At 44.0% G+C, this 14512-nt stretch overlaps 1 protein-coding gene across 2 annotated transcripts in view; it reads left to right on the top strand.

The window, feature by feature from the left end:
- Positions 1 to 1884: 1884 nt before the first annotated feature.
- The window catches only part of IFT25 (intraflagellar transport 25), a 33216-nt gene continuing 20588 nt past the window's right edge, over positions 1885 to 14512 (top strand). Inside the window, exons 1-3 of one of the 2 annotated variants that reach the window (XM_085884440.1) lie at positions 1885 to 2063; positions 3478 to 3592; positions 7607 to 7713. In XM_085884440.1, the coding sequence (XP_085740566.1) occupies positions 3501 to 3592; positions 7607 to 7713 (199 nt within the window). In that variant the 5' untranslated portion in view covers positions 1885 to 2063; positions 3478 to 3500. The remainder of the gene's footprint in view (positions 2064 to 3477; positions 3593 to 7606; positions 7714 to 14512) is intronic. The other variant, XM_085884439.1, reaches the window with a different exon arrangement.

Here is a 14512-nt window from a genome sequence, read left to right as displayed (position 1 = left end):
GTTATTCCATTATTATACGCGTAGATAGTCCCTTTCCTTTTGTTTAGCAGGACAACAAGCGAGTGCGTTGCGATGATATAACAGCTAGGGTTGCTTCAATCATTTTCTCCTTCATTTCATCCCCACTCTTCTTCTTTTCTGATTATTCCTGAGGTAAATCAGCCATGTGCGCCTTTGCTGTAAGGTGGGGCCTCATGGAGCCCAGCACGTGCGGCGCCACGGTGGGGAAACTGCAGCGCAGAGTCATGTGGTGTGCTTGTTGGTGCGGGATTGTCGGCTCGAGCTTCCGATGGTCTGGGGAGAATTGCCGATTGCATTAGAAAGGCATGCGAATAAATACCTCTTAAGAGGCTGCACGAATGGTGTTTTTTACGGCACGGGAAATACAGGCAGCACGACGCCCACGCTGCACGAAACGTGAGGAGTCCTATTTTATGGTGACATCTGATCCATAATGAATACACATGTATTAGTTAGATGTAGGGATTCAAACCCATTTTTATATACTCTGTAATGCATTTTAAAACTCTCTATAGTTTTGGTGGCACTGTTTACCAGTGATTCAGTCCACCAGATGCCCTCTGAAGGCATGGCTGTGTTGTTTTAGTGATAACAAACCGAGACATGTCCTTTCTCATGTAACGCTAAACTTTATCTTGTTTTTCTCAAGCATTCCACTCCTGGTCTCTTGTTTAGTTTGAAGCAAGATATGTCTCTACTCTTACCATCTTTGTGAACTTAATCGGGGTTTTTGTTTGTTCTTCAAACACTCCACAGTGATAATAAGTCTGGGGCAAGGGAGAGGGATTGTCTAAGATGATTGCTGGGCCCGAAGATAAGCTGTTCGATTGTTCCACCCTCCCTTGGGGGGAGGGAAGCGAAACTCTTAGCTCATATCTGAGTACACATTTGGAGATTTTCTCACAACAACTAGGGTTAAAGTATAACCAGAGATAGATTGGAATTAGAGATAGATTGTATATAAGGGAGAGTTTTTGAATGTAAGACTCAGTGTGGTTTTGGTAGCTCTCCACTGTGCTGGTTGAGCTGCTAACATCACCTCTGCTGGCGTGTGGTAGGTACTTCAATAAAACTGAATTTTGGTGAATCCTCTTCTGCTGACTCTTTTCATGCCGGGCCAGAGAGCAGAGTCTTCACACGAAACACGGACAGAGACCGATAAAGCCGACTCCACGCCATGTTGGCAGGATACAAGTGTGTGGGTAGAAGCGGCTTGATACTTTTTTAACCTCAATATCCGACATATTGTGTATATTGGTGTTCACCCCGCACACACGCTAGTGGAGTCGTGTGAACGCGAGCGCTGGCCACGTGCATAATGGCGGAACCGCGCGCACTGTATGGAATGTGCTCGAAAGCAGACACGTACGCCGCTCGTGAAATGTGCATGGATTTATTCATAATGATGTACCTTCGGTCCTCGCTGGCAGTGGTGGATTCTCCACAAATGGTGAACGTCTTATTGTCTCTGCGGCCAGCGAGGCTGCGATCGAGCCAGGGAATGTACAGTGCGGGCCACGTTGGCACGAGTGGAACGAGTGCGTTGATCGACACTGGTCAAACGCCCGAGCAGGCATGCGGGACCCTCGACCGGTCGCCCGGAGGGTTTTGCAGGATTATTTGTGTGCCAATTTTGGTGTGGGCGATTAATGTCATCTCGTGGGGTCGGAGCGCAATATTGCCGCTGTTTGAGATGGCCTTGCCGGAAACGAAGTGAGGCAGTTTCCGGCCCAAGCTGGCAGGCCACGTGAGGGGTCGGGGCCTATCGGAGCGCCCGATTCACGTGGACGTTTGGATTTGGCATGGCCCCTCCCCCGAGCTGCGGGCCCTATAAAGGTCGGGGCAGTCCCTCTTGCCCTCCCTCTTTCCTCCTACTCTTTGTCTCCGTCTCTCTCTCGCCTCGTCGACTCTGCCACGACCCGCCTCCTGCTCCTCGTCTCCGCCCACACAACGACGACTCCACCTGCCTATCTGGTCCCACCTATGACTCCACCCTCGCCCTCTGGGCTCCGCCCCTTCTCGACTCAAGCTCCTCCTTTACGGTGCCCAATTCCCGGTTCTAAACTCCCTCTTCATTGGGTTTTCTGTGTCTGTGTGTGTGCGTATGTGTGTGTCCTGGCACCTGTCTGCCTAAGTAAGACCGCAGAAGATCGTTATTATTATTATCGTTATTAATTTCGCGTTAAGTCTGCTCTGTGTCCCCTTTTGTAAGTTGCCTGTTTATTGTCGCACCACACGCTTCTTTCTATCTCTGCACAACACACCCCAATAAATCTTCACTGTGCCACATATCTTTCCTCGCCTGCTTGTAAATAAATTATTATTATTATTAGGAATGTTCCCTGCTCATTTTTGTCTTTTCTTCCATTGATCCAGCATGGTCCGAATCCTACTTTAGCCGGGACTTTATTCCCGACGATGCGTTCTTTTTAGCCGGTATGTCCTTGGCAGTGTCACTTGGCTGCATCCGATCCGGAAAAGTGATCCAGCCCTGTAGAGTGATCCGGTTCGGACAAGGCGTACCGAGGGCATGTTCCCCGGTAATTAAAGCATGTGATTAATTAGGTAACCCGATTAACCCACAGACGGGAGGACCCTAGGTCACGCGGTTGAGTTATTGGCGTCCACGGTCGGTTAAGCGACCCGCCGCGTCACGGAGTTATCCGTGTGTGACGGCCTACAATTCCGGGGAGTCAGGTGGGAACCGGATAATATATTGTTATAGCCACGTGACCGGTCCAGGGATGAGCGAATCACGTGGGCCGTCAACCGCATTGGACGCCCCAAACTACGGTCACAGGCCTTAAGTCCCAATACCTCGTTCGGGGTTACGAAGCCGAGGGTGAAACAACGCTCACATGAAGAACGTAATAATAAACACACAAACCCTTCAATTCTCACCCCAAAGCTTCGTGAGCAATCTGCTGCAGTTTAAATTGCATGGGTCCGCATTTACGTGACGATTTTGGACGAGCATTCCGATTCAGGTCGCTTGATGTTCGACCTCAGGATTAAAGTCTTGTTATTATTCAAAGTACTGTAATTCCAACGCAGGCATTCTGCGCCAGGTAACATGGCGTCAGTGCGGCGTCATCAATCGACGTCATTGAGCACTCGAACGGAACCCGACGATTACATTATAATTATCCTCTTTTACTACGTACTTTATCCACTCCGTCCTATAATGTCCCTGCGTGTACAGACTCCCATCTTACATGAGAATTTAAACACAGGTTGTTTATGCCGTTACCACGGTAACGGCGAACGCCATTTTGCTCTTAAAATGAGACGTTTATATGAATCCGTCGTTTTCATCGGAATGAATTACGAAACTGCATATTAATACGATGCTTCACGAACTTCATGCACAGTGTTTTCTCTACGTATTGTGATATATTAATATATTCGTTTGTTTACGAAAATCATACATACATATATTTATTTATTTATTTAAAGGTGCCAGGATCTGGGTGTTCGCGATGCTGGACTTGCTGAAAGAAGGCTCTGGGGGAATCATCTCTCTCGCCACGTCAAACGATGCCCGCTTCCCTGCCGAGAACATCTTGGACGGGTGAGTTCAATGGTGGAGTGGGATTGCCGGTATTACCGATGACTAGGCCTCAGATGACAGCTCGATGAGGAAGCATTCCCCGAAACCGCCGAATAGATCGCTCCAAGCACTCCCTCCCAGTTAGCTCACAGCGTGTTTGCTCTTTCCGGTAAATCGCCCAGTGGGTCCGATAATTGCAATGTTGGGTTACTACTGGGTGTTCCGGACAAACATTCATTCATTCCGTTTCCTCACTCGCCATTCTTCACCACATTTTATTGGATTTCTTCGCAGCGTGATTAAAAGAGCTGGAAAGCCTGGTTCAACGAACCTGGAAAGCGACTTACAGTAGTTTTAGGGCCGGTGTAAAGACTTCAAGCTACCCCTCCCTTCAAGCTACCCCCTCCCCAAGTTACCCCCCCTTCAAGCTACCCACACCCCCTTCAAGCTACCCCCTCCCCAAGTTACCCCCCTTCAAGCTACACCCACCTTCAAGCTACCCCTCCCTTCAAGCTACCCCTCCCTTCAAGCTACCCCCTCCCCAAGTTACCCCCCTTCAAGCTACCCCCACCCCTTCAAGTTCCCCCACTTCAAGTTACCCCCCCCCCCTTCAAGGTACCTCCTGGTAATCTGAACCCGATTTCATATTACCCCCGCACTTTGACATTACCCCCCTCCCTGATTTCGCTGAAATGATAAATTCTTATGCCCACAACTCATGATACGTTTATTGAATAGAACACGTAAAACATACAAGATTGAAAGCTCGTCTCAAAGTCTGGAAACATAAAAAATGTAACAAAAATGTTAATTGTATTGGTGGTGGTGGTGGTGGTGGTGGTCGTATGGCAGCTTAGCTGCCGGGGTAGCTATCATTTCTTGAAGCGCGACTGTGTCGTTGATGCAGTGCCCCTTTAGCAGTACTGTACACACACTGGAACTGGTACTCATTTCGCCGACCTCGAAAGGATGACAGGCTGAGTCAACCCCCCTGGTGTATTAATTGAGCGGCCGATGGTGCCTGAACTCAGGACCCTAGGATCCCAAGCCACCACCCTAACCACTGAGCAAACACCAGGCTGCGCACTCAGCATGTCATCCTTCTGAGGTCGGCGAAATGAGTACCAGTTCCAGTGTGTGTACTGGTGGAGGGGCACTGCATCAACGACACAGTCGCGCTTCAAGAAATGATAGCTACCCCGGCAGCTAAGCCGCCATACGACCACCACCACCACCACCACCACAACTAAATTGTGAATTAAAAATAAGCTGTTTTCATTGCCTTTCTCATACATTGATTTTATTGCGTTGTTACCATAATTGTAAATACGAGTACGAGCCCGTAGGGGCGTAAACGACGACTGGATTTGGGCATTATTTCAATTAGATCAGACCAACCGTATCATAAATGGCCATAACTTGGGAAACACCTGGGAAACATACTCAGGTACCCAGCGTCAATTGTGACGTCATAACAAACGAAGAAGAATTGACGCCTCCTCTCTCTCGCCCCCCCTCGCTCCCCCCTAGTCTCGCCATCTCGATTAATATCAAACCTTGATAAGGCACATCCGCAGGTCCCCAGCAATATTCCTGGCAAGTTTCAATCAGATCGGACCGTCAATCATGCAAAAAATAAATAAATAAATAAATAAATAAATAAACCAACATTAATTGTGACGTCATTCGTGATGTCATAGCACCGTGTCTTGTCATTGGTCGACAGATACATGGCCGTAACTTGGGAACCGCTCGTCCGATTGACATCAAACCTCAAAGGCACATCCGCGGGGCCCCGGCAATATTCCTGGCAAGTTTCAATCCGGAGGAAGCATTGTGATGTCATTCGTGACGTCATAGCACCTTGTCCTGTCTGGTTGACAGACAATATATAGGTCGTTATTGGTTGACAGACATTGGTCATTGTATCATGTTATTCTTTTTATTCAATTATTGTGCTATTATTATTAATATGCTGTTATTATTCTGAGAAAAAATGGCATGATAAGGTGGAACGACACTTCATCTGCCATATATACACCTTTTCAACACTGAAAAAAGCAATAAAATGGCCGTAACTTGGGAACCGCTTGTCCAATTGACATCAAACCTCGAAAAGGCACATGCGCGGGTCCCCGGCAATATTCCTGGCAAGTTTCAATCAGATCGGACCGGCAGTCGTTGAGAAACGGCGGTCGCAGACAAACAGACAAACAGACAGACAGACACACAGAGATTGCTGGAATTATAGATAGATAGGGTAATTCCACGTAATAATGGACATGAAGCATAAAATTTGAAAATGTATCTTTCAAAAGGATTTCTGTTGGACGGTGTTTAGTTAGGTCTGAATTTTCATAATGTATGCGATATTTACTCTGTGGATGACACGTGATTTGGCGGCCATCTTGAAAGAACTGGCTCGACGTCTTCCAACTGTAAGTCATTCTGTCTGTTATCATTTTGTCGAAAATATGGCTATTTGATGAATGTTTTAATCCAAAGTTGTATTCGCTGATGAATATTACTGATATAGGATCAGGCTGTAACTACTCATCAACATATTTGGTCCATTTCTCTCTGTGGTAGGCTCTTGACAGAGGAGTCTGAAGTGAAGTCCCGCTGGGCCGGTTACTTTGAGCGGTTGTACCAGGCTGATCCCCCAACTGTCGAGTTGGACGTCAAGGGTGTTACAATCCCTGTTGCTGACCCTCGAATCAACTGTGGTCCACCTACGCTTGTGGAAACACGGGCTGCGTGTGGAAACACGAAACCTCTTAAATGTTGATTTTTGCTTTAGTAGTAGACTACACAGTGGGGTTTGTACCAATATCAGAAAGCCATAGAGACTAATTACGATATGTAATAAATAACTCTGTAATATGGCCAACCTTTTTAAAATTTCAACATTAGTGATGCAAACTTTGTCTCAATGTTACGTCCGTTAGGCTGGAATTTCCCAATAGTCTGAGTTGGTTAAAAAGATATACCAGTATGTCTATTTGTATCAACTATATCGAAGAAGGATATCATAAAAATATGGCAAAAACTCTAACTGTATGAGAAATACTGATTTCAATTAATAACAATATTAAAATAAAATCATTCATAATAAAATCAAAATTCATTGCAAACTCTTTCAAGGCAGTCATGTGGTCAATGAATTTCCCTAATTCGTTTTCAATAACAATTAAATTACTATTTTTTGTAAATAAACATACATAAATAAATGTTTTGAGGGAAGTCATCTGAAATCGTAGGGGGGTAGGATGAAATTGATTTCATACGATTTCAAGTTATTGGGGGGGGGGTGTAAGATGAAGGAGGGGGTAATTTGAAATTGCTACACCAGCAATCAACGGAGAGAAACATTTTGATGTTTGAACAGTGAAGGTACCTTTCTCAAAGCCTGTGAGTTTAAGATGCTTAAAGAAGCAATTTGTGTGGAATCACGTCTTGACAAAGTGATGACGATCATGACATTGAAAAAGTACGATCACCAACAGCTTATAAATCTGGGAATCCTCAAACTCGATATTTATTCAGGAACGACATAATGCAACAATGACATACATGGTCGGGTCTTGTTTCACAATTAAAGCAGTCTTACACTTCGTTTCTCCAGCTCAAAAGTCCTGTTTGTTTAGTAGTTGCTGCTCAGTGGAGTTCAAAATCGATTTCTCGTCACCAAAAATCATAGTAGGCCATCAAAACTTGCTTAAAAGTGTGTTGCCATGACGACGAAGACGGAAGTGCATTGTCCATACTTCTGGAGCACGTGCACGAAATGTAGTTCCTGGGGTACACGTAGTTGGCCCAAGCCGGAGTCTTCATCAAGCCTCTGAGCTTAATTGTGTCAAGCAGATATTTTACCACCTGGCATTATTAAGAAGCATTGCTGATCTATAACTGCTGCAGTGGTTTTCATGAGCATGCCTGATTGGTTACCTTCCAACTGGAGAGGAAATCGAATCCGGACGTCCATGACTTGCTGCAAGGTTAACTCACTGAAATTGTCCTTCCTGTGTCCCATAGGCAACTCGATACGTTCTGGATGACAACGGGGATGTTTCCACAGGAGTTTGTGGTGAGCTTGGTTCGACCAGCTCGTCTCCACACGATCCGCATTCACACTCATGGTGGTATTTAACTTGCATCACTCACCAAAATATATTTGGTTATCATAAGGGCACCTAGTTGATATTTCAAATTCTGAAACCTCACCTTACCGTTGGTGATTAATAAACAACCAAGAAGCAAAATAGCCTTTAAGGTTTTTGAAAAAAAATAATTCATAGCTATATCCTCTGAAAAGGAGATCTATATAATAAAGCAGGAGTGTCTGTCTGTCTCTGTCTGTCCATCCCCAAATGACTCCCTCAGTTTTGGGATCAGCCTTGCTAAATTTTCTGTAGAACCTTTTGGCTTCCCAGCAGGTGTCCTAAGGTGGGTGTGAGGTTTCATAAATTTCTCAATACAATTATGATTTTGAGTTTCCAAAGCTACAAAACTGCTCTCTCGGCATTGTAAATGCATTCACAGGTTCAGTGTTAGCAGTTTTGCCATTTACCGCATGTGGAAACATTTGCCAGTTCGGTAAACCATCGTCTTTGTTTTCAGTTTCATCATCATCATGAAAGGTACATTGATTTTCCACCCATCCATCCATTGGGACCATACTCTGTACAGAGCGTCGGTGCTGCCAAAGCAGTCTCTTTGGCGATTGGGCACAATCCTGGACGGGTCACCACTCCGCCGCAGGATTCTCAAATGGCTCAATCATCCAAGCAAGCTGGTTCTCATTTTGCCAACCTCAGAAGGATGACAGGCTGAGTCAACCCCACCTGGTATTAATTCAACAGCCAAGCAGGATTTAAACTCAGGACCCTAGGATCCCAAGCCCACCACCCGAACCATTAAGTCAACAACAGGCATACATTGATTTTACAAAGTACTAATCCCACAGTTTTGGGACCAGCCCTACTAAATTTTCTGTGCACCTTGTAGGATCCCTGCCAATGTCCGATAGTGGATGGGAGTTTTCATAAAATTTCTCCAACATATATTATTATTTTTTTGAGATTTTCGGCTCCCACCTTTGTTCCCGATGCAAATCCTGATGGTACCTCATGAGTAGCCAATAATATTAAACATAACAGCAAGACATTCTTTAAGTATACAAGAGCTAAAGAATGGGTTTAGAGAAGTGTAGGCCCATTGAGGAATAAAACTGGATAATGGGTGGACAATGAGGGTGAAATGGCAAGCTTGTTAAAAAAATTTTGCTTCTGCATTTACACAGGAACAGTCAGGGGAGCTTCCAATAGCTGAGAATATCTATCTTGAGGTGAGCAAGGGCTTATAGAAGAGATGCAAGAAGGAGTAGAGGAAGTAAAGTAATGTCGAGAAAAAAAATTAAGGGATGATAAAGTTCCAGGGCTGGGTAATATGAATCCAGGGGTGTTAGGGAGGTGGTAAGCCTGACTTTAGGTTTTTATTTTTGTATACCTTGTCGAGGCTCGTATGAGAGCTGACACACAACGCACAGCAAAGGGGGCATGAGACAAGAGGGGTGGGAAAGGGAAGGACAAAACAGTGGGGAACAGACACATTAGGAGATCTGTGGAAGGGAGAGGGATGGAACACGGGGTATACAAGATGGACATTACAGGGACTTAGCGGTTAGGATCCTGAGTTCAAGCCCCGTTAGCTGCTGAATGTACACCAGGGGTTGACTCAGCCTGCCATCCTTCTGAGGTCGGCGAAATGAGCAGCTGTGTACTGGTAATAGGGGCACTGCATCAGTGGCATTGCCATGCCCCTAACCAATGATGCAACCAGCAGCCAAAATGGCTGCACACAAAGGAAAGGGAGGTGGTAGAGCAGATAAAGCGTGGTGTTAGCATATATCGTTAACAGCTCTTTAGAGTCAGAACAGGTACCAGGAGATTGGAGAGAAGCAAATGTAACATCATTATTTAAGAAAAGTTCCAGAGAAGAAATGGGGAATTATAGACCTGTCAGTTTGACTTCAGTTGTGGGGAAGGTGATGGAGACATCAATTAAAGATTGTATCGGGAGCCATTAAAATAATTTCAAACGAATTAAAGGCAGTCAGCATGGATTTATTAAAGGTACATCAATCATCTTTAACAAATGTATTGGAGTTCTTTGAAGTAGTTTCTGATTTGATGGATAAGGGAATGGCAGTGGACATAGTACATCTTAACTTTCATAAGGAATTTGAGAAGGTACCACATTGGAAGGTTAGCTAAGGTGAGGGCTTGCAGAGTGTCTGGTCAGGTAACTTACTAGATTGAATACTGGCTTTGTGATAGGAAGCAAAGAGTGGCTGTGAGTGGGAGGATGTTTGGTTGGGTGGATGTAAATAGTGAGGTATCTCAGGGACCATTATTCAAAATTTAAATCAATAATTAGGACAGTGGGGTTAAGAGGAGGATTTCCAAATTTGCAGATTACACAAAGCTTGTAGGTAAAATGGATAACAGAGAGAGTGGTGATCAGATTCAGGAAAGTCTTGATACTTTCACAGATTGGGCAAAAGACTGGCAGATTAAATTTAACATAAACAAGTGTAAGGTGCTGGGGATGTGTAAGAATAATGAAAATAGGGATGACATGATGCAAGAGGCAGTGTTGGTGTATGTCACACAGGAGAAGTATCTGGAGGTGGTAATGCGGTGGGGGGGGGGAGGGTGGTAAGCAGACAGCACAGCGCTGCACAGCTATAGATAAAGCAAGCAGGGTTTCGGTTGTATAAATCGAAAGAGCTGGAGTTGACACAGTTAAGGAATTTAAAGGGGCCTCATCTAGAATATTGTGTTCACTTTTGGTCACCACATCTCAGGAAGGACATAGCTGCCATAGAGAGGGTACAGCATTGTGCTACTACATTGACTTCTGGGGCCAGGTAGGTTAAGCTATGAGGAGCAGCTGAAGGAGACAGGACTTTTTACATTAGAAAGGAGTTGATTACAAAGGGATATGATAAAGATGTTTAAGATAATAAAGGTTGTGGACAAGATAGGTGCAGTGCAGTTTTTCAATACAGTGGACAGTCTTAAGACCAGGGGCAATAGTTTGAGGGTAAAAAATATGAGAGTTCAGACATTATTAATTCAGGAGTCTTTGTCTTTTCATTAGTTAATGCATGGAATGGTCTCCCTAGATCTAGAAAGACAGTGGCAGTGGAGGGGTTACATAATTTTAAATTAAAATTAGATAGGTACCTGGATGCATTGGAGATATGGGGATATGGTGATATTTGGCTGGACTTGTAGGTAGTTTGAGTATGGATGGGCAGGCCAGTACACAGGATTTTCATGGTGGGGAGAGGGAGAGGGGGAGGTGCATAGCTTCAAAAGGTTGGACTGCTAAAAGCATGATATAGCACCATACCATCATGCCCGTTGTGAGATGTAATGCATACCGGATTGCTTTCCCACGGAAAGTGAAAGTGTTGAAAATACAGAGCTCAATGGGTTATCATTTTCAGATGTTTTCAGGCCATATGTTAGTGTGGCATCAACATGGCAGCATAGAAAATACAATTTAATTCATTGAAGTCCTCAAATGCCAATCGAAGTTCAAGTTTAAATTTAATTCTCCAAGTGATTCATGACAGGAAACACGTCAGAAGAGGGAACATAATATGAATACACAGATTTGCATACGTGTACTTTTCTTTTTACCCGACATGTCACAAGTCTAAAAGAGATCCATGTGGTTGTTGTTGCTGTTGTTGTGATTCTTGTTGGGGGTCGATTTTTGGAATGTGCACCGATTGGTTGGACAGCTGCCGGACCCCACCCACATTTGGCGCTCGACTCCACCCACCATGGCACACAAACAAAATAATATGGCGTTTTAAGATTGTATAAAAAATACTCGCGCGTCATGGGTCGTCACGTGATGCAGTGCGCAATTCCGTAAATTCATGTGGAGAAATGGAGTATTTTTGCTTCGCTCGACATTATGAGTTCGTTTTAACTTCGATTTTAATTTTGTCTTCGGTTTTTGTGATCGCGTAGGACGCTTAAAACTCGGTTGTCGAAATTCTGGTAAAAATCGGATGTTTTGGAGACGTTTTAAGATTGCATAAAAAAATATTTTTCACTCGACGCGTCACGGGTCGTCACGGGATGCAGTGCGCTCGAGCAGACGTGTCGTTGAGTCACCTAAAGGCTTTACGTGTGCGCGCTGACGGTGTTTTCGATAAAGATGGTGCTTAAAAGTCATTTTTTTATCCCAATAAAGGTTATCGTCGCATGCCTGACTCGCTAAGCCGTCGGATTATGTAAAGATTGTTGGTGGATGGCCGAATATTACGGTTTGGTGACTTTGATAAAATAATATTAAATAATTGCGTGGAGAAATGGAGATTTTTGTTTCGGTCGACATTACGATTTTGATGGTTTGGTACAGAATCATCGTAGAAACTTCTGGTTTGCATCGCTACCTTCTCTCGAGACAGCTTTTATTAGACAAGGTCAGAGGTCAAGTTGACGATTTCGTAAGCACCTGTCTATGACGACTTGTTACTTACGAAATCTAAAGATTTCGTAAGTATATTGATGCCTTCCGTTTCTGTTTGTTTGTTTGTTTGTTTGTTTGTAGGCACGATAACTCGAGAACGGAAGAAGCTACCAATGTCAAATTACACCACGTGATTCAGAAGGGTGATGGCTAGTGTTGATTAGATTTAGGTCAAAATCGGTCAAAGGTCAAGGTCGCAGTGAGGTCAAATATTCGACTTTTGATGGTTTGGTACAGATAACTTGAACGGAAGAAGCTACCAATGTCAAATTACACCACGTGATTCAGGAGGCTGATGGCTGGTGCTGATTAGATTTTGGTCAAAATCGGTCAAAGGTCAAGGTCACAGTGAGGTCAAACATCCAAAAAATGATAACTCGAGAACGGAAGAAGCTTCCAATGTCAAATTACATCACGTGATTCAGGAGGGTGGTGGCTAGCACTGATTAGATTTTGGTCAAAATCGGTCAAAGGTCAAGGTCACAGTGAGGTCAAACATCCAAAACATTCGATTTTTGATGGTTTGGTACAGAATCATCGTAGAAACTTCTGGTTTGCGTCGCTACCTTCTCTCGAGACAGCTTTTATTAGACAAGGTCAGAGGTCACGTTGACGATTTTGAAAGTACCAGTCTATGACTGCTTGTTTGTTACTTGGAAAAATTTTTTTTGCCAAGTAGGTTGATCAGTTCGTTTAGTTTGTTACCTCTGCCACCGAAGTGGAAGGAGGTTGTTTGCACCCCCTTTCCGTTTGTTACTTACGAAATCTAAAGATTTTGTAAGTATATTGATGACTTCCGTCATGTTTGTGTGTTTGTTTGTGTGTGTGTTTGTTTGTTTGTAGGCACGATAACTCGAGAACGGAAGAAGCTACCAATGTCAAATTACACCGCGTGATTCACGAGGGTGATGGCTAGTGCTGATTAGATTTTGGTCAAAATCGGTCAAAGGTCAAGGTCACAGTGAGGTCAAACATTCGATTTTTGATGGTTTGGTACAGAATCATCGGAGAAACTTCTGGTTTGCGTCGCTACCTTCTCGAGAGACAGCTTTTATTCGACAAGGTCAGAGGTCAAGTTGACGATTTCGTAAGTACCAGTCTATGACTGCTTGTTTGTTTCTTTGTCTCCAAAACATCCGATTTTTACCAGAATTTCGACAACCGAGTTTTAAGCGTCCGAAGCGATCGCAAAAACCGAAGACAAAATTAGAATCGAAGTTAAAACGAACTTGTAACGTTGAGCAAAGCAAAAATACTCCATTTCTCCACATGAATTTACGGAATTATGTTTGACCTCATTGTGCCCTTGACCTTTGACTGATTTTGACCAAAATCTAATCGGCGCAAGCCATCACCCTCCTGAACCACGTGGTGTAACTTGACATTGGTAGCTTCTTCCGTTCTCGAGTTATCATTTTTTGGATGTGTGATCTCACTGTGACCTTGACCTTTGACCGATTTTGACCAAAATCTAATCAGCACTTGCCATCACCCTCTTGAATCACGTGGTGTAATTTGACATTTGTAGCTTCTTCCGTTCTCGAGTTATCGTGCCTACAAACAAACACACAAACACACAAACAGCAGTCATAGACTGGTACTTACGAAATCGTCAACTTGACCTCTGACCTTGTCGAACAAAAGCTGTCTCTCGAGAAGGTAGCGACGCAAACCAGAAGTTTTTACGATGATTCTATACCAAACCATCAAAAATCGAATGTTTGACCTCAGTGACCTTGACCTTTGACCGATTTTGACCTAAATCTAATCAGCACTAGCCATCACTCTCGTGAATCACGCGGTGTAATTTGACATTGGTAGCTTCTTCCGTTCTCGAGTTACCGTGCCTACAAACAAACACACACACAAACAAACACACAAACAGATGATGGAAGTCATCAATATACTTACGAAATGTTTAGATTTCGTAAGTAACAAACGGAAAGGGGGTGAAAACAACCTCCTTCCACTTCGGTGGCAGAGGTAACAAACTAAACGAACTGATCAACCTACTTGGCAAAATTTTTTTTTCCAAGTAACAAACAAGCAGTCATAGACTGGTACTTTCGAAATCGTCAACGTGACCTCTGACCTTATCTAATAAAAGCTGTCTCGAGAGAAGGTAGCGACGCAAACCAAAGTTTCTACGATGATTCTGTACCAAACCATCAAAAATCGAATGTTTTGGATGTTTGACCTCACTGTGACCTTGCCTTTAACCAATTTTGACCAAAATCTAATCAGCGCTAGCCATCACCCTCCTGAATCACGTGGTGTAATTTGACATTGGTAGCTTCTTCCGTTCGAGTTATCTGTACCAAACCATCAAAAATCGAATATTTGACCTCACCGTGACCTTGACCTTTGACCGATTTTGACCAAAAT

The sequence above is a fragment of the Eptatretus burgeri genome, chromosome 6 (genome assembly GCF_056783735.1).
Source record: "Eptatretus burgeri isolate ZD-2024b chromosome 6, Ebu_testis_v1, whole genome shotgun sequence".
Lineage (NCBI taxonomy): Eukaryota > Metazoa > Chordata > Myxini > Myxiniformes > Myxinidae > Eptatretus > Eptatretus burgeri.
Note: the sequence above shows the minus strand (reverse complement) of the source record. Positions and strands in the feature narration are given on the sequence as shown.